At 38.0% G+C, this 25,017-nt stretch overlaps 1 protein-coding gene across 2 annotated transcripts in view; it reads right to left on the reverse strand.

Annotated features, from left to right (window-relative positions):
• Positions 1-25,017, reverse strand: part of trappc9 (trafficking protein particle complex subunit 9) — a 211,513-nt gene that overhangs the window by 54,071 nt on the left and 132,425 nt on the right. For both annotated transcript variants that reach the window (XM_051872803.1, XM_051872802.1), the window contains 2 exons: positions 19,625-19,778; positions 15,379-15,469 (listed from right to left, as the gene is read on the reverse strand). In XM_051872803.1, coding sequence (XP_051728763.1) covers positions 15,379-15,469; positions 19,625-19,778 — 245 coding nt within the window. The remainder of the gene's footprint in view (positions 1-15,378; positions 15,470-19,624; positions 19,779-25,017) is intronic.

Raw genomic sequence — 25,017 nt, forward strand, 5'->3', positions numbered from 1 at the left:
ACACACTTGTAGCCAATCAGCAGTAGGGGGTGTGTCCACTCATACAAGAGTGAGCAAGAGGGAGATTTGAAGAAAGACTGTAGAAAGAGAGATGGCTGAGAGACATTACAAAAGAGAAAAGATCAGAGGAATATCACTGGAAAAAGAAGGGCTATGATCAGGCAAGAGCTTTAGGACCTGCGTTAATATTGGCGCTGGAGAGATTTAAGCAGGAAAGCCTGAAAACGGACACCAAGGTAACATTGGTTTTGCTATGTTTCACAGAACCAATGCTGTTGTTGTAATGTTAAGTAACAGGACAGTCTTGAGTGTCATTGTTTGCCTGGAGTTGCTGACGACTAACAACAAACTCTTGCTTGTATATACTCTTGTGTACTGTATGTTCATTTTTTGATCTTCCTTGTCATTCCTTTGTCATCCTTGCTTTATTTTTTGCAAAGCATTACTTTGCTTCTTGTCAGCTATGAAAAGAGACATCCACTCATTGCGCGTTTGTGTATTTTGGAGCGGATCAATGAAGACAGGGTTGTGTTTGCGTGGGTTGATTTAGAATATCAACAGTGTTTCTCAGAAATTACTTACTGCGCCTTTAAGTTAATTTAGTGCAGAATAATATTCTATATACTATATAATTCAGGGGACCTGTTACCTGTTAACTTAAATACCTGCAAGGTTGCAAGTTTAAAATTCTAATTTATTGTTTTAATTAGTTGCAAACATTAATTTGTAGTGTTCTGTTGACATAATGTTGATCATTACATCAACTTAATATCACCTGTAGTTTAAACTCAAATATCTGTATTAATTTCCTTAAAAAAAATAAAAAATAAAAAAATAGGTTGTAGTAACTTAATGAAATTGTCTTGATAACTTCGGAAATTAGGCAGTGGATTTCTAGTTCCCAGCATGCTTTGCATTGGACTGGATAAGGAGAATAAATGTTGAAATTAAATGTTAATTTATGTGTTATTTTTTATTTTATTTTTTTTTTTTAGTGAAGGGAAAGACTAGTGTTTAATGCTGTTATATTTGACATTTAAAAGATTTTTTGTAATGTTGACATTTTTGTGTTCACCATTGTGCTGAAGAGTAGATACATGAAGGTAAAACCTTGACTCTATAAGCAATGACTGCACTAATGCCAGTGACAAGTCATATCTTACTTGTTCATTATGTTAGCATGTGCTATGATAGCTGTTGATTCGAACTGAAATAGATAAGATTAGGAATTGGTTCCACAGCTACAACTCTGGTAGTTGGAGCGACTTTTTTTTGAGTAATCAACTTAAAAATTTGTGTCTATGCTACAAATTACTAAGTTACTCTAACTCAGTGTAGCTTGTTGGTTGAACGTAAATTCACTCAAAGTTGTCATAAATATCAGTTAAGCATTATTGGACAGTGATAAAAAAAAAAATCAGTATCGGTTACAAAAAAGGAATACTGGTCAATCTCAATTCTCCTTAAAAAGCTGTTCAAAACATAACCCTAACTATTATCAACAGTCATAGCGATGTTAGCCTTAGAAGCCAAACACTTCTTGTATCAATAGTTAATCATGCTTTTTCATGAGAAAGTGAATTCTGAAGACTTAAAGATGCCTAACATGTGCAACCACACAGACAATGAAAGAGCGGCAGTGAAAGGCAGTGGGAGATTGGTAAGAGGTTTTCAAGAGGCTGGTCTTACAGCGTCAGATGCCCAGGCTGACAGATGGCAGAGCGGCCTGGCTCTAGAACGCACACAGGGGAAAGTCATGTGTACACGGCCCTCACAGCCCGATCTTTCACTTCAGCTCTACAACTTCCAGCTGGTGGCCTTAATGCTACCCCTGTCCCAGAATTCCTTCTTCTGCTGACTCAACAGCCATGCTAATGAAGCTTTCCCTGATTGTCGAAGTTTGTTTCCACCGACTCTAATTATGCCTGGAAAGTGTCACTGGAAAAATGCTATAAAAACCCAGCGCTGGCTATTTTCAGCTTCTCTGTGAGTGGGTTGATCATTAGCATGCCATGCTAAGGCGTTGAAGATTTGACTATGATGTCTCGGTGCCCGAGCACGTGCCCTATCGTGGTGCATAAATCAGGGGAGGAGGCATCTGGAGCCGCCCGTCACTTTGACGGATGGGTGCTGTGGGCGGAGCCCAGACTGATTTATCTGCTTGTTTTCCAGCACTGTTACCCAGGCAGCGTCCATCATAACAGAGCGAGAGTAAAGTGGTTGAACGACTATTTCTGGAGCCTTTCTGTCGCCTCAGAGTCTGATTTAGAGATGAACCTCTGATACAGCAGCGGTAGAGGGCTGGATGTGTTAAGCACATGGTGATGAGGCGTCTCAACCCCTGAAAGACACTAACACTGCTGACAAAAAGGGAGGACAAGTGTTTCAAAAAGTTGTCTTGTAACAGAGAAACAGCCCCACATGGTGTAAATTCTGTATTCTAATGCAAAGTGCTTTTTGTAGCAGCATTTTAGTGCACTAAAAACCAGCATCCATTCAAAGTCGTCCCTGCTGTAGCTTTGAGATATATGATTCACTCTTCTATATTGAGGCTAAACACGTCAGAAGTACTGCACGTCAAGCCCAGAGAAAGAAACACCAGAAACAATGACTCAGACAGGATAATTCACAGTAAACGATTTGTTTGTATATCATGATGATGCAAGACTATTACTAAGTTTTAAACATTCATAATTCATAGGTTCTGTTCCAAAACCTATTGAGCTGGCTTGCTGCCTACAGCCTACATAAGCAGCTGTCTTCTAAGGTAGCATATAACCATTATGGAAACTTACAGGGGACTAATCTGAACACTGTACATAGACAATGCTTTTCACTTGAGATTTTGACACTAAAAAGCACATATAAACAAATACTAAATTATATATTCACCTTTAAACTTTTACCTTCACCTTTCTATAACCTATGTAACTTCACCTTTATATTAGAAGCATTTTTTTCCCACTGAGGTTTATTGCAAGTCACCCTGGGATACTGTTTTTGGTGTTGTTTCCTTTGAATTTGGCCAAAGAAGTTATCTAAGAGGGCAGTATAATTTTATTCACCTTTTGGACCAGCTTTCACATCTTGTGTGAGTTTCTGATGCCTAAAAGTACTGTCGACTAGATAGGCAGCACACTAGGTTTTGGATTGGAACAATAAAAAGCTAAAATAATGGGCGCTACACATGTCAAAATACAGTTATGTCATAATCCCCAAATGAAGACTGATTAAGTTATCACTATTATTGACAGGAGGAATATTTATTAAAACCCTGCAAAATGAATAAATCAAATTCACACACTCTCAAATCGTTCAGGTGTTAAAGGTTTTATACATGAGTTTTCAACATTCATAATTCATAGAGAGATGTTTAAATAATTTATGATGCACGTGTCTTATATAAATATGTCTGATGTTATTATACTTAAGTATTGAATCAAAACAAAACAGACAAAATCAGATTTAACTCTCAAGACAAATGCAACATCTGAATCAATCTCTGCCTGCTCGTCTTTCACAAGGTGATACAAGTGTGTTTATCTGGTTCTCCGTATCTTTCTCTCACTCTCTAATCCTCGTATTAAAACGCTTTGTTTTTTCTTTCGCATTCTAAATGAAACAGCCTCTCCATTGATTTCCTAGGAGGAAACAACAGTCTCCCCTGAGGCTGCTTTTTCATCCTTAAAAGACAAATTACCTGACATTTCTAAACTTAACACAGTTGTGTGTGCGGTTTACAGGCCTCTGGTATAGTACTTATTTGTTTAAGCCTTAATGTGCTTTTTAAGTGTGTATATCCTTGTGTGTGTCCTCAACACACCCTGAAATCACAGATGAGAACACTCTGAACTTATTCTGATTACTAGATGTTCATTCATTAATTTCCTTCAGATAATATTTTGAATAAAATGTACTTATTCTGTCGTTCAACAGTTTGTTTCCAGTCCGTCCAGATAAAAAAAAGGCTAATTTAAAAGCCATTATGCTTACGACATTACAACTACCAGCTCATTAACATATGTTCCACCCACATTTACATATTCACCTATTCAATATTCAGCTACTTGAATGCTATTAGTATGCAGATTCTGGCCAATCGCAACAGAGGTCATTTACATACAGAAATCTTAAAGGCTCTAGTGTGCAGCAAACATAGATTAAATTAGTTTATTTTCCCACTAGGGGCAACTGCCAGAGAAAATCTGTTTGTTTGACCTCTGATCTGTGTGATTAGTGGACATTGACACACGTCACAAGAGCGCTCTCGAGAGATCTCAACGGTCTAGGTCCTAAATGCGAACTCTTCTCACTGTAAACACAAGCACAGCTGAAGGACTTGGAGTCAAAGTACTGTAAACGGTAAAATCTCCACCCCGAGGAGGTTTAACATCCATTTGTTTGGATCTGTAATAACTGTAAAGCTTTTAAACTACTGTTTCCACAGATCAATAGTATCATCACTGGAGCCTGCCACATACTTAAGGCCATGATTGCACTGTTTAAAGCTGTTAGTGAGGCGGAGAGAGATTGATGATACCTCGTCTGAACATCAGACCACACGCCCACGGACCGCCCACTGGCCGTCCCATACATGTACAGCACAATAGTGACCGCCCACTTTTTCAGCATCCTTAGCTCTGGAACTACTTTTTTTCCCCCATTTTCTCCATAGGGATTTCAAACAACACTTTAATAAACAACACAAATCCATTAACCGTTTATTATATATATATATATATATTATGGAAGCCTGTTTCCGCCATGAAATAAAAAAGGTAATTGCGACTTTTTATCTCACAATTCTGACTTATTTCTCGCAATTGCGAGTTTATATCTCATAATTCTGACTTTTTTCATCAGAAATGTAAGATATAAACTCAACTGCGAGTTATAAAGTCAGAATTGCGTGATAAAAACTATAAAAAAATAAAGTCAGAATTGCAACTTTATATCTCACAGAGAATATAACTCGCAATTCTGACTTTATAACTCGAAATTTTGAGTTTAAATCTCTCAATTCTGGGAAAAAAAAGTCAAAATTGTGAGATGCAAACTCGCGATTGCAAGAAAAAATGTAAACTGTCAATAACAAGTTGCAATTTTATTTTTTTTATTTAATGGCGGAAACAAGCTACCATAATTAGTAGTTGATTATAAGTATAAAATACAAAAAATCTATTTAGAAGGTTACGGCAAAACAGACAGTCATTCCTGTCTAAATAGGCCGTGTTTAAATACAATAAGCTGGTCTACAAGATTTCAGAGTTTTGTTTGTTTTTTTTAACGCCATGCCTGTAGCTTCTTTGGCTATTTTTCATGGCAAAAACCCTACTAGAGTCATTCAAGTTCAACATATAAACTAAATACTAGATACCAGGAATCATCAAAATTCTGTGAATGCAACAGTCAAACACACAATAATGAGCATGACTGTTCCATTAGAGATGTGGAATAGAAAAGGAATGACGGCGCACACACTGACAGGAAGAGTATCAGGACCAAAGTGTCAGGTGTGTTTAAACGTGTGGGTCAAACAGGTGACCGATTCACACATCATGCTTGACCAGGCCCTGGAGCCCTTCTGAAGTCAGAGGTGCCGCCCAGTGGGTGAGAGATGATGCATTTGATTGGTGCTGACAGCTGTCCATCACTCACAGGGTGCAGGGTTATTGCAGGAGAAGTGCAGGGAGGGAGGAGGGAACGTCAAGTGCTCCACGGTGAGTATGACTGTTGCTATGTGACAAGAGCTCATTTCAGCTTTTCAGCAAGTGCTGAATCTTATTTTTAGAATGAACACACACACACACACACACACACACACACACACACACACACACACACACACACGCAGTACATAGAGCTATTTCTCTGTCTTCCTCTGTATTCAAAGTGGAAAAGCCACAGACTACACATGCCAACATGAGTTTTTGGACATATTCAGTTCATTTTCATGTTTGTGCATGAACTAATACATTTTCTCCATTGTCAATGCACGCATTTCTGTCATTATTTCTCCAGTATTAAACTTTAATATTTAACTCATCCTGCACCTGCAACCACATAGAAACACCCTGACAACTGCAAAACAAAATGCAACACTACAGCAACCGCAGACACAAGTTTAAAGTGTAAAATCAACTTTACACACTTTAGCAACTGCATAGCAACACCCTGGCAACCACTTACAACACTACAGAAACCGCAAAGACACAAGTTAAAATTGTAAAATCAACTCTAAATGCTATAGCAACTGTATAGCAACACCCTGGCAACCACTTACAACACTACAGCAACCACAAAGACAAGTTAAAAATGTAAAATCAACTCTAAACGCTTTAGCAACTGCATAGCAACACCCTGGTAACCACCTACAAAAGCAGGTAAAAATGTAAAATCAACTCTAAACGCTTTAGCAACTGCATAGCAACACCCTGGTAACCACCTACAACACTTCAGCATCCGCAAAGCAACAGATAAAAATGTAAAATCAGTAAAATCCCTCATGAAAACCTTAGCAACCGCAAAGCAACACCCTGGCAACCACCCAAAATACCTTAGCATTGTGGTTGTGACTTTTGCAATCACCTTTCACAGAAGTGTGTGTGTGTGTGTGTGTGTGTGTGTGTGTGTGTTTGTTTAGCTTGTCTAATTAACTGAGTCCGTGACTCTCTACAGGGGGCAGATCCTTACAGAGTCAACACACGCGGCATAATCAATGCTGTCCTTTACATACGGCAGGAGAAACACTGAGATCGACTCACAAAGAGTGTGTGCAGATATTTGCTCATTATTTATAGTCAAGTTTAGGGACATGAATGATGTGCTACTTGAAGATTTTAAGATTTTTTCTGAAAAAATGCTACCTAGATAGAAAGAACACATAGTTAGGACAGACAGGCAGACAGACAGACAGACAGACAGGAAGGTAGATAGATAGATAGATAGATAGATAGATAGATAGATAGATAGATAGATAGATAGATAGAAAGATATGGCAAAGGCTTGTGATTTTTTTATGCGCGACTTCTCAGTGAAGCACGGCTCTGTGATGAGTAGTAAATGCTGCTCCACCTGAAAGCCAGAGGGCGCTCTCACACAGAAACTCCAAATATGCCCTGCAGAAGTACAATAACGCATGTCATTCCAATAAAATCCCTATGGGCATAATACTATGTGTTACGTCCGCTGGTGGCATAGAGGTATGAGGAAGACGTACATAATAAAATTGAAACACAACCCTATAATTTTGGTCTCTGGGGAGTACTGTGGGAGAATGACACAAGGACAACCGATACGACAATAAGCTGTAGCTGAAGAAATAGAAGACTGAAACACTTTGATTAAACACGACTAATAAACGACTACGACAATATATGGTTTATCTAAGTTTTTCAAGCCTTCTCGGGTATTTTCATGATAATAAAGTATATTTATACTTCAATGCTAATCGACATAGCCTTTATCACTGTATAGAATACTATGAAATAATATGTTGTGTGCTTTATTCTGTGTAAGAAGCCACATCACTTCACAGAAGGATGTTTTCAAACACTCAACTGATGTTATGAAGCAAGTTTAGAGTAAAAAACATGCTATTAAATGTTGTCTTTTATTGGACAAGAGGTTCATAAATGCTTCTTATGTTTGGAAAGATGTTTGACGTGTGTTGCGTTTTCCAAATGCACGTTATAAGCAACTCAAACTCGCAATGCTTTCAGATGGAGCAGCATTTACTACTCACTACTTACTAATCACAGAGCCGTGCTTCATTGACAAGCTAATAGATAGATAGACAGATAGATAGATATTTCAATCATTGTTTGCTCCTTTGTTCACTCGCGACTGCTCCACTCCCGTAGCACCCTGCCGTCACTAGTAAATGCTCATCTTTCCACTTGATGGAAGCCCTTCATTCCAGATGTGTACAGATGATAGCTCTTCACTCCAGCTATGTAAATTAAATTACATCGCTGTCTTCCATCTTCCAGTCTGCGTTTTCTAGACCTCTCCATCTTATTGGTGGATTCTTTTCACATGAACAAGATTTATATGATAAAACAGCCCATATCTCCACTCAGCAAATTTGACATCCGTCTTCTTAGCACTTCCTCACATTCACCTTAAGTTCCTTAACAGGAATAGCAGCTAAGCATATTTCACCAAAAAAAAAAAAAAAGGCACAGAGGACGGACAGTCTCTCAGACAGTCTTTTGCTCTGATTGAGTGTCTTGTCCTGTTTTAAGTGGCACGGCTAATTACAATGAAATCAAATTTGAGAAGCACCAGCTGGGTTCACACTCTCCTGTCAGTCATTTGGGAAGATTATTACGATGACATTAATTATTTTATGCACATTTAATCCCAACCCTTATTTCTCTCCTCTACCTCATCACTCCATCTTTGTTCTCTTGCCCAGACCCATTCATTCTGGTTTTGGTGGATAATAAAGGGTCATTCCAGTATTTGGGAGCCAGACTCATCGTTTGTCTCCGGTAATTTGCTTGGGCAGTTAATAATGGAGGAATAAAAGATAAGAAACTTGTAAGTCTGACAAGACACAACAGTCTCACCACAGATAAACCATTAAACGCTCATGTTGTATTATGCTCTTGTTATTTTCGATCCAAAAGACCTGAGCTCAAATAAACAGCCTAGAGGAACACTGAGAAGCAACAGTTTTTTCTCCCCCAAACATCAAAACAGAATCAACTCTGAGAGTTGTTGTGCATCTGTTGATGTGAATGTTTTAAGATGTCCCTGTACATGCATTTATAACAAAAGGTAAAACGGTCTCAACACCGTCTGAATCTCAATCCTATTACTATTTATATACTACCCTAAACTATTTTCCAGTGACTGCATTTGCAAAGATCAAATTCTGAACAAATGACATTTTAGAGACACATTTTAGACACTATAAAATCTTTCCTGACTTTCCCAGGCCTGAAAATTTTGAAATTCCCTGATATTTTGATGTTCGTCCTATAAACGTACTACTATCACCATTGAAATACTTAGCAGAAGCATGCAAAGTGGAATTTAGTTTCTTGAAAAGTACAACTCTAGGATGGGTATCGGTTGACTAAAATACTCTGTGGTTCTTCCATTATGTTGGTTGCTTTCTGGTTTAGAAGCTTTAATCACCACCTGCTGAGAGCAAATAAGACAGAGAGGCCTCCGCAGCGTAATTATCATGTACGTACGTCTGCGCAGACGGACTAATGGTTTCACAAACCAGTGAGCAGAAACCCTTTCACTCAAAAGACCTTCTGACCAGACGTGCAATAAGACTATCTGCCACACACGAGGGAAAGAGTCAAACAATGCGACTGGGCAGAGAACCTATTGTTACATCACAATGGCTGAAGGATTGCAGAGATGATGATTGGACGAGACATGTCACTGTTGTTGTTTATCAGACAGAGAAATGCAATAACAGCACCTCATTTAAAAGCATCAAGGAACTAGCTGTACCGAATTTTAATCCTGCAGCTCAAAAGAGCTTGTTTAGGAATTGTACAGCGTGACAAAAATGTGATAATTCTGTGCTGCGACAACACAATAGCACAACAAGGATCAAACGCGTCTGTATTGTGTTGAGCCAGATTAGCCGTTCCCCTCAAGCACTCACACATCTAATGCGTTTCACCAGTATTTATTAACATTATAAAGCGTACACAAAATTGCTGGTAGTATCTAATTTATGTCAAAACCACAAGAGGATGCAGACTTAATGCAGTACTGCAGTTAGACACAACTACCACAGAGAAAAAGCATATTCTCTTTTGTAAAAAAAGATTTAAATGTGAACATCATTAATCCTCAACTGCACACCCTGACCTTTCTTGAGAAAAAGAACAATGAAAGAAAGAGAGAGAGAAAGAAAGAGAGAGAAAGAAAGATCACATTTGGTGTCTATATATGTTTAGAGTACCGATCTGCTAACAGTTTCATTAGCAACCAAATGGAACGCGGGACAGGTCACACAGCAACCAATGAAACGCAAGACAGGTCACACAGCAACCAATGAAACGCAGGATGGAGCACACAGCAACCAGTGAAATGCAAGACAGTCAATCTGTGCAATGAAGTGCGTTGTTGACATATAATGTGTTCATGGACCTTTTTAGCATTTATTTATCAAAATTTCAGATTTAAAGTATAAGGAAAGCGTATATCTTAGGTACGGGTATTTTAAATGATCATTTTAACCGTCACTAGTTAATTTTAAATAGTCCTGCATGACAAATCAATTTTTTTAAAGTGCAAATATTCCATGTAGACTCTCTATTAAGATTCATTTGTAAAAATCTGAAGCATAATAATTATGAAAGAACTAGCAAAATGCTGCTTAAAATAGTCTCCAGGACATGTCATCTTCCCAAAATAATAATTATCACCACCTATCCAAACACAGATTAGCTAATGACCTCTAGGATAGTACAGAAGTACAGAAGAGCCCATGAGAGTCCGCACACACTCCTCACTCTGCTGATTTCTAAGAATATGTGTGACTGACAAGCATCTAAACACATTCAGGTGCAGACACACACACACACACACACACACACACACACACACACACACAGGGGCACACAGAAGGCAATCAGTGGCTGAAACGAACGGTGCCGCATCGCCCCTCAGTGCAAATGAACAGGTTAATCGGAATCCTTGCCGGTTGCCACGGTAACGCAGAATGCCGCAGAGTACCTGTCTTTACTTACAGCAAATAGACTCAAGTACGGAAATGAATAAAACACTAGATTGTAGCTTCAACACTAATCTGTTGTAACTCACACTGCACTGATGAGATTCAAAAAGTATCGGGGGGGGGGGGGTAGTAGCTCTTTGCAAAAATACACACTCTTAAAGCCAATTCACAACACACCGACAGATGCTGACCAACATAGACAATCACCAGATTACAGTACATCACTCACTTCCATGATATGAAAAAGGCAAAAACAAGCATCAATCAACGGCAACTGATGATGACAGGGGTAACACACTGATCCCAAAAAATATATTAAAAAATAAATAAAAATTCCCAACAAAGTGCCTATTGAGGTTGGTTGGTGTCTGTCGGTGCAGTGTGAAATAGACTTTACAATCGACTTTTACAATAATTACAAGAATATCCATCCAATTATCTAATTATCCATCCATCCAATTATCTATCCATTCAATTATCCATCCATCCAATTATCTAATTATCCATCCATCCAATTATCCATCCATCCATCCATCTAATTATCCATCCATCCATCCATCCATCTAATTATCCATCCATCCATCCATCCATCCATCCATCCAATTATCTATCCATTCAATTATCCATCCATCCATCCAATTATCTAATTAACCATCCATCCAATTATCTAATTATCCATCTATCCATCCATCCAATTATCCATCCATCCATCCATCCATCCATCCATCTAATTATCCATCCATCCATCCAATTATCTATCCATTCAATTATCCATCCATCCAATTATCTAATTATCCATCCAATTATCTAATTATCTATCCATTCAATTATCCATCCATTCAATTATCCATCCAATTATCTAATTATCTATCCATTCAATTATCCATCCATTCAATTATCCATCCAATTATCCATCCATCCATCCATCCAATTATCCGTCCATCCATCCATCATCCATCCAATTATCTAATTATCCATCCATCCATCCATCCATCCATCCATCCATCCAATTATCCATCCATCCATCCATCCATCCATCCAATTATCCATCATCCATCCATCCATCTATACAATTATCTATCCATACAATTATCCATCCATCCATCCAATTATCTATCCATACAATTATCCATCCATACAATTATCCAATTATCCATCCATCCATCCATCCCAAAATAGTTCCCCCCCCCATCAAATAAAGGCAAAAAAGACCCAAAAATAAATTATAAAAAAATAAAATATAATACATAATACATAAATAAAATATTCAGTTTGAAAAATTCTTTGTAATAAAATAAAATAAATAAAATATTTAATATAAAAATAAAAATATATATCACTTTTATGTTTCAAATATAATTAGCTACTTAGAACTGTTTTTCAGAGCATAAGCATTTTTCTGTTATGAACAATAGACTCTATGGATTGTTATTTTCACCTCTGTCACATCAGCATGATTTTACAGCTGAGACGACTGTGATTGACTATGTTTTGCAAACCTAGTTATAGGAAGTCTGATCAGGGTTTAGAGGGGTTAGAGAGTTAAATAAATGAAATAATTAGAGAACCATAACCATATGAACCATAGCCACATTCTAGAAATAGCACACTTTAAAAGTTTGAAAACGTTTGTGCCTTCAGTTTCTATTAATCCCCCATCTAATATGCAATGGCCTGCTGCAGGTCTTGTTGTAATATTCGTCAATTTGGACTGGAAGACAAGCAGGTGCAGAAAGAGCCATCACACATTCTGAAGCTCAGATGGGGTTTTAATCAAGAGTCCTGCCATTTTCACATCTCTGATAAATGCATGAGAGAGAGAGACTTCTGATAGGTCCATTAAAGCATTAAAGAGTGCTGATCGCATTTAACAGCTAAATAAATGCCGCTGATGATGGGAAAGAATTTTAATGGCTCTGCTGCTTCTCTTGTGTGTTTGAATGTCTCTGCATATTACTGTATGTGTGCGTGCAGGGTTCAGAAATATCACTCGCTAAAAACTAAATGCAAGTGTAAACTGATTTTAACCTTTAAATAAACTGCAACATAATGCATGGTTAAACAAGTTTTGCTTAACAAAAAAACAATCCACGCCAATCCTAGCAAATAACTCATTTGATTTGCAAGAACTCAAAATAAAAAAGTGAATTAATGAAATCTTTTATGTTAATTGCTATCAAAATGTATGCGTTAACTCAGTACTTCAAGTTAGGTGCAATTAACATGCATGAGTACTACAAACTCAAAACTTGATAGTTCTGCTTACTTAAAATTGGGAACATCATAACTCAAAAAATTTGATATAACTGATTACCTCAAATTTTTTGAGTTAGCCCAACTTATTCAGGTTTACAGTGCAACAAAATCAACATGTAAGGTACAATATTGCAGTCTCTTTGTTGAAGGTGGCATTTCATCAAAAGACCATCTAGTATACGATCATGTGAGTGACATAATATAGATATTAAAGAAAAACTGCTAAATAATTCCTTTACAAATATCACATATAAAACATGAAATCACACCAATACACGACACGACAGGACTGTCATAACCACAGATAAACAAGACACTAGTGCTCTGACAGCCACTTGTGTGCAAATGTAACACACAGAGAGAGATGATCACCGTGTGATATGGAACATGTTTCATGTCACGGTCTGGTCATCTCAGATGAGTCCTCCAACATTTATGAGCTCATGAATATGCATTAGTGTTACGCAGGTCTGCTAGCTTGAATAAACATGAACGTGGAATGTGTTCGGAATGGTGTTGACCGAGGAAGTGAAGAGGCACGACTGCAGATCCAGAAGCAGAGGAAACACATGAGAGGGTGGCTCCAGAGGTTAGACACAGGTTTGAACTTTGATCGCTGTGTGCCATCGAGAGACAGAGAGGGTTACATCACATATACTGTCACAGAGGAACCTACAGACGATCCAAGCCAAGATACGCCACTGAGAGTCTGAGTCTCAAACACTTCCCATGATTCTTTGCAGAGACTCCACAGATGTTTTCAAGTGGAGTCGCGCGCTATCAAGGCCCCGCCCACACTCCTGAATCTGAAGTGTAATTTAATTGTTTAGTTTATAGTCCCATTAGAATACATGGAGAGGGCGGGGTTTATGACCTATAATGGGGGCGATCGAGACGCTTTGGCTTCACTTTTCAGGACTTGTGCAGCACGCTTTCTTGTCACTAGGGCAGTACCCTCACAAGTACACTTTCATCTACACCTAATTAGTGCACCCCTACTAATATGGACCCTTGAAGTACTAATATAAGCACCATCTAGGAGTAGATAAGGTGCAAATTGAGGTTACAAACTGAAGTAACTTTAAATATACAAATTTTACACATTTGTCTGACAGTTTTTCATGTGATAATTGATTGATATGAATTTTATTTGTTATATATTTAAACAACTTTTAACCATCACATTAAACTAGCTTGTGATGCCATAAAAACTATATTTAAATTATTTTTAATGTTGAAATATGTTCTTAAAACTAGTCTTCAGTGGACAAGTGGAAATGAATCATTCACATACAGATGTTTCAAAATAAAAATAAAATAAAATAAATTTAATTTAAATAAAAATATAATGTTTAAGCTTAAAATAGCTAGTTGAATTTTATCAGAGGATAAGCATTTTTTAGAAATGCTTTTTATTTTTAATTATATGTTTTAAAGTTGTGATGAAATGGAAATAGTAACGATCTTTTCTTCCATATTGTGATGTACAGTACATCCATGTGTAACGGATTATTTTAAAAAAAGTAGAGTGGGGACTTGCATGGGTTGTTGATTGGATGTTGAGATGTGGGCGTGGCACTTAAAAGTGGAGGCAAATGAACGTGAGCTTGAGAGGCGGAGTTTAATCGGACTAAATGATTGGAGAAGTCCTGCATACGTCACCAGAGAGAAATCTGTCTTTTTCAACAGAAGGTCCAGTTGTGACATTAAAGGGATAGTTCACCCAACAATGCAAATTCTGTCATCATTTACTTACCCTCAGGTTGTTCCAAACCTGTATAAACTTCTTTGTACTGCTGAACGCAAAAGAAGAAAGTTTGTAACCAGGCTGCTTTGGCCACCATTGACTTCCATAGTAGAAACAAAATACTATAGAAGTCAATGGTGGCCCAAAGTGGCCGGGTTACAAACTTTCTTCAAAATATCTTTCTTTGTTTTCAACAGAACAAAACAGGTTTGGAACAACCTGAGGGTGAGTAAATGATGACAGAATTTTCATTTTTGAGTGAACTATCACTTTAAGAGGACAAAAAATAAATACATAAACACATGCATGGATGAATTGTTCTCAGTAAGATCAATAACATGCATTTAAAAAATGGAATTGAATTTCATTTCATGCTCAATTAAAAACGCAGCTCTAATTAAAACAGCAAAACATGCTGCAACAGTCAAACACAACTATCTAGTGCATCCCTACATAGACCAACAATAATAAAATAGCACAAATAATGCAAGAACCTGCGTGAACGGCCTCTAACACTCTCCTCCATTACAAATGCAAATAAGAAACATGAACAGAGACCAGTCCTACATCCACCGCTGGAGACAAAATAACCTCTGAGTGTGAATATATTTGAATATCTGTATTCATGAAGAAGGGGACGGACAGAGGAAAGTGTTCTTACCCCACTGTAGAGGAGCCAGCTGCAGATGTTCAAGGATGAGCTGGTTGAGGACGCCCTCCACACTGGCCTCCCCGTGACGCTGAAGGGACGAGTGCACATTTGGTCAAGGAAAACATGGCTTATCGGTATCAACCAAAATTGCTATATTGGTGCATCCTTAATGACGTTGAAATCTAATGCAAATTTGATCGGAATGTCCTATTATTCTCTACCCTACTAACCTTTATCATCTTTTTCCAGGAACCATGCCACTCTATGTTTTCTGCATTAAATTAGCCAAGCATTGTGCATGGCGACAAAGAGAAGTGTGTAGACGGAGGCAAAATATTTGCACACAGTGACACTAATGACGGCGACGAGAACACAAAGCTTATTACGTAACAGCAGTGATGTTATCAGAAGCCTCTAATGAACGCGAGCTGTGTAATGATGCTGAGCGCTGCAGTGAGAGATGGCCTTCTTCTCAACTCAACCGTGTAAGTGTACACTGAGATCTGGAAGAGATTCCTACAGCCAGATGTGGACAATAATAATAAAAAATTTGTTTCATATTTTATCAAATACAATTCATTTCATTAACATTAGAAAATACTGACAAATATTGTCCAGGACATTTGCATTTGCAAGAACCGAACAGTATTTATATCATTTTTTTACCTCTAATACAACTGCCTTGAGCATCCGGTTGGTGAGGTCTAAAAACGCGCTGTGATCTCTCGCGTGTATATGTCAATGAGTGCAAGCGATCACTTCCGGCATCAGAGTGCATTCAGACCTCACACACCAGATGCCGTGCGTGCGCTCAAGGCAGTTGGACATAGTGGTGTATTAGAGGTAAAAAATTATATAAATACTGTTCGGTTTCTTGCATAAACCGTTTCGTGTCTTAGGACATCAATGTGTCGTCACGTGCCGCAGGGTTTAATTTGGATTTGTCTGTGCATGTTTTTTTGACTCTTATAGATGGAGTTACCATTGACATGCATTATACGACTGACAGACCGCAACGGTTGGAGTTAAAAATCATCATTTGTGTTCTACTGAAGAAACAAAGTCACCTACATCTTGGATGCCCTGGGGGTAAGCAGATAAACATCAAATTTTCATTTTTGGGTGAACTATCCCTTTAACTAGTGGTTAACGAGCCGAAAACGGACTGCAGGTCGATTCTGAAAAAAAACAAAAAAAAAAAACAAAAAAAACAATGCTAAATGCAAACAATAAAATGCAACTAATCCTGCATGAATAGCTGCATTTTAATGAGGTTTGCTGCCCTTTAATAATCAAGATAGCAAACCTTAAGGGCTATGTGCCCAATTAAAGTCTAACAATAAGGAGAAACTGGCCACAAATTCATTTGTCACTTGGTAATACAATATTTGGCCCACAGTTTTTTTTTTTTGCATATTATTATATAACTATTATTTTAAATTTTAAGAACATTCATGTTATGTTGTATGATAATGATTTTGGGACTGTACTGGGTTGCTAAATAATTAATATGAAAACTAAAACCAAACCAATTGAGAAAAACTGATATATAATATATTGTTTTGCAAAGTATTGTATTTAAATAAAAATGTGTGCAGTATGCATTGTAAAACTGAACGGTGAAATTACCTAAAGTAGAGTTAATTTCATTCAAATATTACTGAACTTTCATTGTACTTAACAGAAAAATAGTTAAGTTATTAAACTGCACTCAAACTCAATGAGTTGCAGCAGTTCTAGTTTGCATAATTTGTAGCTTTTTTATCCAGTTTCTAGACTGTATAAAGAGAATAAATGTTAAAATGAAGTGTTATTGTGTATGTTTTTGCACAAGAGTAGTATACTGTAGGGAGAGATGTGTTAATATTAAATGTTCTGTTATGTAACAAATGTATGAGTTAGCTTAGTTAAAATTTCAATTGAATTAGGATTAAGCTGCAGGTAATCAGTTACAACTAAAGGATAAAGTTAGTAGAAATTTAAATTTTGATTTTGAATTTGTACGAGCAAGTTTATTGACAACACAGAGACATTTTTGCATATAATAGTGTGTTCTCACACAGATATATTTGCACATTTATGGCTGGTTGACTGGCACAGGCTCAGTATGAACTTGAACACAGTCTCCCACAGGGCAGCACTGAACACAACCCTCATATGTTACTCATTTCTTCATACCATTGTTTTTTTACCCAACCAATCAAGCACAAGCTTCTACACATCCAATCAGTCCCGCTGATGCCAAAATTTCTGAAACGTGCACACATCGCCCGCTTGGGACTGTATCTCTTGATTATTTATTATTTCAGGTGTTTATTATTTTGTAAGTATCATTGAGCCTCCGCAGTGGCAAGCGACTCATGAAGAGAACAAGTGCTAGTAATCATGGGGGCGTTTAAACGCTACTAAAATGAGGGACGACGCAGCGGAGAGTGTACAGCGTTCAGGGCTCAGGTCAGGGTGTCAGTCTTCTGAAATAAATGGGAGAAAAGATGAACACCACTGGATGATGCCAGACTATTTTTGTTGTTTTTGGTAATCCGAACCCTAAAAGAAAACTATATGGAGAAAAAAAAAAAAAAAAAAAAAAAAAAAAAAAAAAATATATATATATATATTTATATAACGTTATTTTTTTCCAATTGAAGACGTTTCCATATTTCCCCAAAGGGCATTTCTGTCAGATTTACTTCTGGGGACAAATTTGTCCTCAAACTATAGCTAAGTACATGAACTGTACACACACACACACACACACACAAGTGCCTTAAGTTTGAACCATATGTCAGTGCATCAATCTCAGCGTAAACGTGTCTCCTCTAGTATGTCCAGCTGTTAGAAACAGATGCTGTCTGACGGTCGTCCTCACAGCTGGGACACACGTAATATCCATAGCACATTACATCACCTGTTTCACTCTACATACTCCAAAGCCAAAGCTCTTACACTGGAGTACAACAAATAACTGCTAGGAGAGTTCATCTGAAAACAGATTTATAAACTGGACTCTAAAACCTGATTGGATGAGACAACATTTAAGGCACTAATGATGCCTAGCTAAGGGAAAATCAACACACAGACTGACATGGCTTATCAACCACTATAAAACATAAATTTTAAGTTCTAACATCTGATTAGATAAACAGCATTGCTTATTCATGTACACATCTATATACACATCTATCATATTGTTGTTGCCACCATTTTAAAGCTGCTTTGGATAAATCTATATTGTAAAAACCACTAAAAGGATAAATCGTAACAATTATGTACTGTATATGACATTGTCATCATTATATAAAAGCAATATGCCACTCAAGGCTGTGTTTCAGTGATTTTACGGTGATTAATGCCGGGGTTAGACCACATGACATCAGCTTGATTTTGGCACAATTAATTTGACGTAGGGTGTCAAAAGACAATGGGCGTCAGGATGCAAGAATCAATTGTTTTATCTCGCATAGTGTGTCACACAGGACAGCAATCTGTGTCGCTTCATGACGTCCCGTGAAGACTGCCATGTTTAATTTAAGCTAGCAAATCATTCATTACGTTCTCCTTCGCCGCTTCAGTAGCCATTGTTTGTTTACGCTCTTGTTTCCAGAAGCAGTGTTAATTTTGACAGCAAATTTTGATTGTTTTAGTCATTGTCTTTTGACTTTTTACATTCATAATCGACCGTGTTTACGTGAATACTCGTCAAAACAAACATTTTGACAATTTTATGTATATTTGAAAAGACGCAAAAGAGAGCTCAATTCAGTACTCGTGCGCTGACATCTGAGAGGCGGCACAAACAACCGGACTTTCTTTTGTGTCGTCACCCTCTTCTCTTTCTCCCAGACACCCCTCCCTAACATCTTCATCTTGTTTTTCTTCATAGTTTTTGTCATTCAACATTTATTTAGATATCATCTCATTTTTGTCAGTGAAAAAATGTTGTTGACATCAACAAAATTAACACTGTCCAGAATCAGTCACTAGTTCCGCCTTTTTGATGACATCATGCACATCGTCAAAGACGTCAAGCGATGATTGGTCTGGAAGCAATATGTCATGTTTCTTGTCCATGGCACGACAAGAATTTAGGAGTCAAACTCGCACACAATGTGACACAGTGACTATCGTAACAGACAAAAATATTGTGTAGTCTGAACCCGGCATAAGGTAACACTCATACTACTCAAGCTCAGATGTGTTCAGCTTCAGCGCCGCTGTAAGGGTTATCAGGACAGCTGCTTTCAGTAAAGGATATGATGGTCCAGTGGATGTCCAGCGTGCTGTTGATGAGCCCTCCCTGCACTTGCTGTCTCTTCTCTTCCTGTTGGCGTACTGTGGCCAGTCGCAATGCATCGTGGTCCGTCACTGGCATGCTGTCAAAATCAAACTTATCCACCTGAATGGCCATCCTGCACAAACACACAAGTACACAAAGGTCAAGTAAAGTGCGTGTCAAATCCACAGCTAAAAATACATTTGTTTTTATGGAGGATGACAAGCTCAAAAATAAACTCTTCAAACATCAGTCAAATTTGGTTTGTATACACAATTTTCAAAAACCGACAGCAGAAATCCATCACCATAAAAGGCTTGTCAGAAACTGTACACAAAAAATGCCAAGGACATGTGCAAGCTCACATAACCACTTCAGGCTCATAGAAACGCCAATAAAATATCCTTGACATTTCCATGTTCTCCGTTATCAGCGAGCAGAGAGAGAGACAAAGAGAGAGAGACGGAAAGAGCGATAGAGGGATGGATTAATGAAGGAGATAAGACCCTCTGGGAGACCGCTGGGAGTTGCTCTCAGGCCTGGAGTCAAATCGCAGCATCTCTGGAGAGGAATACGACTGCATATCTACTGATACGAGACAGAAAATATGCTGAGATGTAAGCTATGGCTTCACACAAGAGCACAACATCAGTTGTTTGAGTGTGTGTCGTAGAAACTATAAAGATGACAGTTAGAATACAATAGAATTCACCAGATTTACACATTTTTTGAAGAAACCATGAGGGGTGTCCAAAACTCAACAGCATGCTAGGGTGTTCTAGAGGGTTACTAGAGTGTTGCTAAGTTGTTTCTAAATTAACTGCCGGCCCATGTCAACAAAGACCACCCTAAATGTATATAGCTATGTTTCACATAAATAAATAAATTCAATAAAGCAGCATTTTCATGCCATGTATTCAGGATGGATGGATGGATGGATGGACAGATGGATGGATAAACAGAATGACAGATAGACAGATGGATGGATGGATGGATGGATGGATGGATGGATGGATGGATGGATGGACAGATGGATGGATAAACAGAATGACAGATAGACAGATGGATGGATGGATGGATAGATGGATGGTAAGACAGACAGACGGATACTCAGATAGACAGACATATAGATAGATAGATGGATGGATGGATGGATGGATAAATAGAATGACAGACAGATGGATGGATGGACAGATGGATGGATGGATAAACAGAATGACAGACAGATGGATAAATGGAATGACAGACAGACAGACGGACGGACAGATGGAAAGACAGACAGACGGATACTCAGATAGATAGATAGATAGATAGATAATACATAGAATGACAGACAGACAGATAGACAGATGGATGGAAAGACAGACAGGGAGACAGACGGATACAGACGGATGGATGGATGGATGGATGGATACTCAGCTAGACAGATGAATGGATGGATGAATGGATGGATGGATAGATGAATGGATGGATGAATAGAATGACAGACAGATGGATGATAGATAGATAGATAGATAGATAGATAGATAGATAGATAGATAGATAGATAGATAGATAGATAGATAGAATGACAGATGGATGGATGGATGGATGGATGAGTAAATAGAATGACAGACAGATAGATGGATGGATGGATGGATGGATGGATGGATGGATGGATGGATGGATAAATAGAATGACAGACAGACAGACATATGGATGGAAAGACAGACAGACGGATACTCAGATAGCTAGACGGATGGATGGATGGATGGATGGATGGATGGAAAGACAGACAGATAGATAGATGAATGGATGGATGCATGGATAAATAGAAAGACGGATGGATAGATAGATATTGTAATAGTGAAGCTTGCCTAAACCAACACCATTAATGGTGCGGTTTGACCGGACTCACATCCTCCAGTTCCTCCTTCATTCATTCATCCAGTACAGAGAAGACAACAGGCCCTGCAGACACTGATACATAATTCATCACACACACATTAAGGAGCCTCCGGCCGACTCTCGCTCTGTTTCCACAGCCTGTGGCATGCCGGCCGTCGTACAGGAAGGAACAATTATTTACTCTCGCTCTTCTTTCATCTGTCTCGTGTTCAGATGGCTGCAGTAGATTAAGGCCCCGTTTACACTAGTGCGTTTTCGTTTTAAAATGGCGTTTTTCGAAAGTCTCCGTTTTTGAGGGTCGAAAACGCCGGATTAGTTTAAACGACAGGTGTAACCTGTAGCAAAAGTGAAGTGTTTTAAAACGAAAAGGCACTAGTGTAAACGGGGCCTCGCGCGCTGGACTCCTGAACCGCTGAGATTCGTGGAAACCGCATCAGTGAAGGTGAATCTGACACTCACGGCTGTATGTCTCTATCTACTCTTCTCTTTTGACTGTGAACACTGCTGCTTCCTTTCTTTCGTTTGTTCTGTTGTTTATTCCTATGTTTGTTCTGTCTCTGACATCATTTCTGACAGCTTTTTGTTCTTTAGGTTTATTTTTATTGCACATTTACACTGTTGCTTGTTCTTTTCATTATGCCAAACATTTATTATAATTGGTTTGTTTTCATTCTGTAGTTTTTATCCTCCAGTTCTGTCTGTTTCTTTTAATTTGTTTGTTCTTTTATTTGCTTGGTCTTTCTTTCAATTTATTCTTTCATTCTGCCATTTGATATTTTGTTCATTTACCTGTTTTCCTTTCACCTTTCTATCACTTTCTTAATTCTGTTATTCCTTCCATTCTTCATTCCTTCCTGTTTGTTCTTATTTCCTTTGTTCTACCTACATTTCTTCCTTGTTTCAATCTTGCTACCTTCCTTTTTTGTGTTCAACCTTCCTTTTTCATTCTTCCTTCCTTCCTTCCTTCCTGTTCTTCCTACTCTCCTTTTCATTTTCCTTTCTTCCTTTTTTCATTCTACCTTCCCTCCATCTATCCTTCCATTACTCTAACATCCTTCCTATTTTTGTTCGACCATACTTCCTTATTTTTATTCTTTCTACTTTCCTTTGCGTTCTTCATTTTTTCATTCTACTTTCCTGATTTTTTTGTTTTTCATACCTTCCTTTTCGTTCTTCATTCCTTCATTCTTTCTTTTATCCATTCTACTTCCTTCCTTGCCTTTTTGATCTACCTACCTTCCTTTTTGTTCTTCATTCCTTCCTTACTTTTTATCTACCTTCCTTGCTTCTTACTTCTTTCCTTCCTTCCTGTTTTACCTTACTTCCATTTAGTTTCTTCGTACTTTCCTTCCTTCCTGTCTGTTTTTCCTTCCTTCCTTCCTGTTTTACTTTCCTTCCTTTTGGTTCGTTATTCTTTCTTTCTTTCCTTAACTTTTCCATTCTTCCTTTTCCTTCCTTCCTTCCTTCCTTCCTGTTTTACCTTACTTCCTTTTAGTTCTTCCTTCCTTCCTGTTGATTCTTTATTCTTTCTTTCCTTACCTTTTCCTTCCTTCCTTTTAGTTCTTTATCCTTTTCCTTCCTTTCATTCTTTCTTCCAGTTCTTTCTTTCCTTCTTTTTCTGTCCTTCCTTCCTCTATCCTTCCTTATTTTGTTCTTCCTATCTCTCTCTTTAATGCAGTCCTGAAGTTTAGTCACCTGATGTTCATGAGAGGAGAGGTTATAGTCAGTAAAGAGGCTGCAGGTGTCTTGGGCTTGATGCTGATGGACATGTCAGCAAATATGATTTGATTTGCGAATAAACTGATCCTGTAAAACAACGCAGGTGAAAGGAGATGTTGAGACATGATGGACTGATAAATACAACGTCTGAGACATGATCTGCGATCTTGGAATCTCATATGGGAACTCGCACAAGCTCCAAAAAAAGACGTCTCACAGCTGAACATGAGCAGTGCTCAGAAAAACTCACATTCACACAGAGAAGAGAAAATACATTTCTACAGAGATGCCCAGAGTAATGAACCCAACAACAGAGAGATTTGAAATGTGAGACTCATCTCAGAAAAAAAAAAAGACAGAGAAAGACAGAAAGATCCCCTTACAGACGCACCACTGAGAAAATTCAATTCAGCACTTACTATTTTAACAATAAACCAAATTCAAACTGGTGAATTTCAAGATGCTATTTCGCAGAGAGGGTTTTATCATGAAAACCATTTGACAGTTAACAACTAATGTTGTAATTAGCATACAGAGCACAGTGACGGTACACACGGTACATTGCCACAAAGACTATTCAAACTAAAAAAAGGAAAAATCTAAAACTAGTCAATCTCACTAACCAATTAGTCAGTGTAAATTGTCCCTAAAGCTAATGTCCTACAGAAATATAACACAGGATTGTTTGCATACAGAAAATGAAGTAGGTTTTTTTTTTTTTTTTTTCCTCTAAAAATAAGACTTCTTTTTTTTATTATTATTTGAAATATGAACTTTTTTTTAGATTAACCTAATATACACAGTTACGATGGTTTTTGTTTAACATTCATCCATCTTTCTTTCTTTCTTTCATCATCATATGAAGAGTAATAAGGTATTTAATGCAGTTTCTTCACAAATTCTTCACATTTCTCACCACTTTTATACAGAGGTAAAACCTCAAAAACAACACACACACACACACACACACACACACACACACACACACACACACACACACACACACACACACACACACGTCCCTGTTCTTCACCATGATTTGCCAGTATCAATGCTTCTGGACTGACTCAGGCATAGATAGAGAGTGTTATCATTCTACACATAAGCACTACAAAGGAAAAGGAAAAACAAAAAAATAGAAAGAGAGAGAGAGAGAGAGAGAGAAGACAAGAAGAAGCTGAAACAGACCTCTAAAGATTAAAGGACAAAATCTCTCTCTCGCTCTCTCTCTCTCTCTCACACGCACACACACACACACACAGGTCACCCAGGGAGAAGAAAGAAAGTGACAGGAAGAAAAAAAAAAAAAAAAAGTACTGCAGCTGCATTTTAAAACAATCAGTTTGCATGCTTTCTTTTCAACCAATTACAACAGTATTGCAGTTTCATCAATTTTCAGAATATATAGAAAGATATATAGGAAGATGAGAAAGAAAGAAAGAAAGAAAGAAAGAAAGAAAGAAAGAAAGAAAGCATTTATGTGATCAAGAATTTTTGCTGCAGTTTCAAAGTGTCACTGATTGTGTTTTCAGAGAGGAGAGGAGAGAGAGCGAGAGAGCGAGAGCGAGAGCGAGAGAGAGAGAGAGAGAGAGAGAGGGTTATATTTAGCTCATGTGTGTGTTCTCTCCCGTGACTCCAGCAGCAGAAACACTGAGCTATTTATAGACTGCCTCCCAGTAACCCGCGGTTACCGGCAAATACAGCAGCATCACTGCGCCACAGGCAACGCCGCATCACCCCACCCAACATCAGCGGCATGAGAGCCGCAC

Source organism: Ctenopharyngodon idella, chromosome 19 (assembly GCF_019924925.1).
Source record: "Ctenopharyngodon idella isolate HZGC_01 chromosome 19, HZGC01, whole genome shotgun sequence".
Lineage (NCBI taxonomy): Eukaryota > Metazoa > Chordata > Actinopteri > Cypriniformes > Xenocyprididae > Ctenopharyngodon > Ctenopharyngodon idella.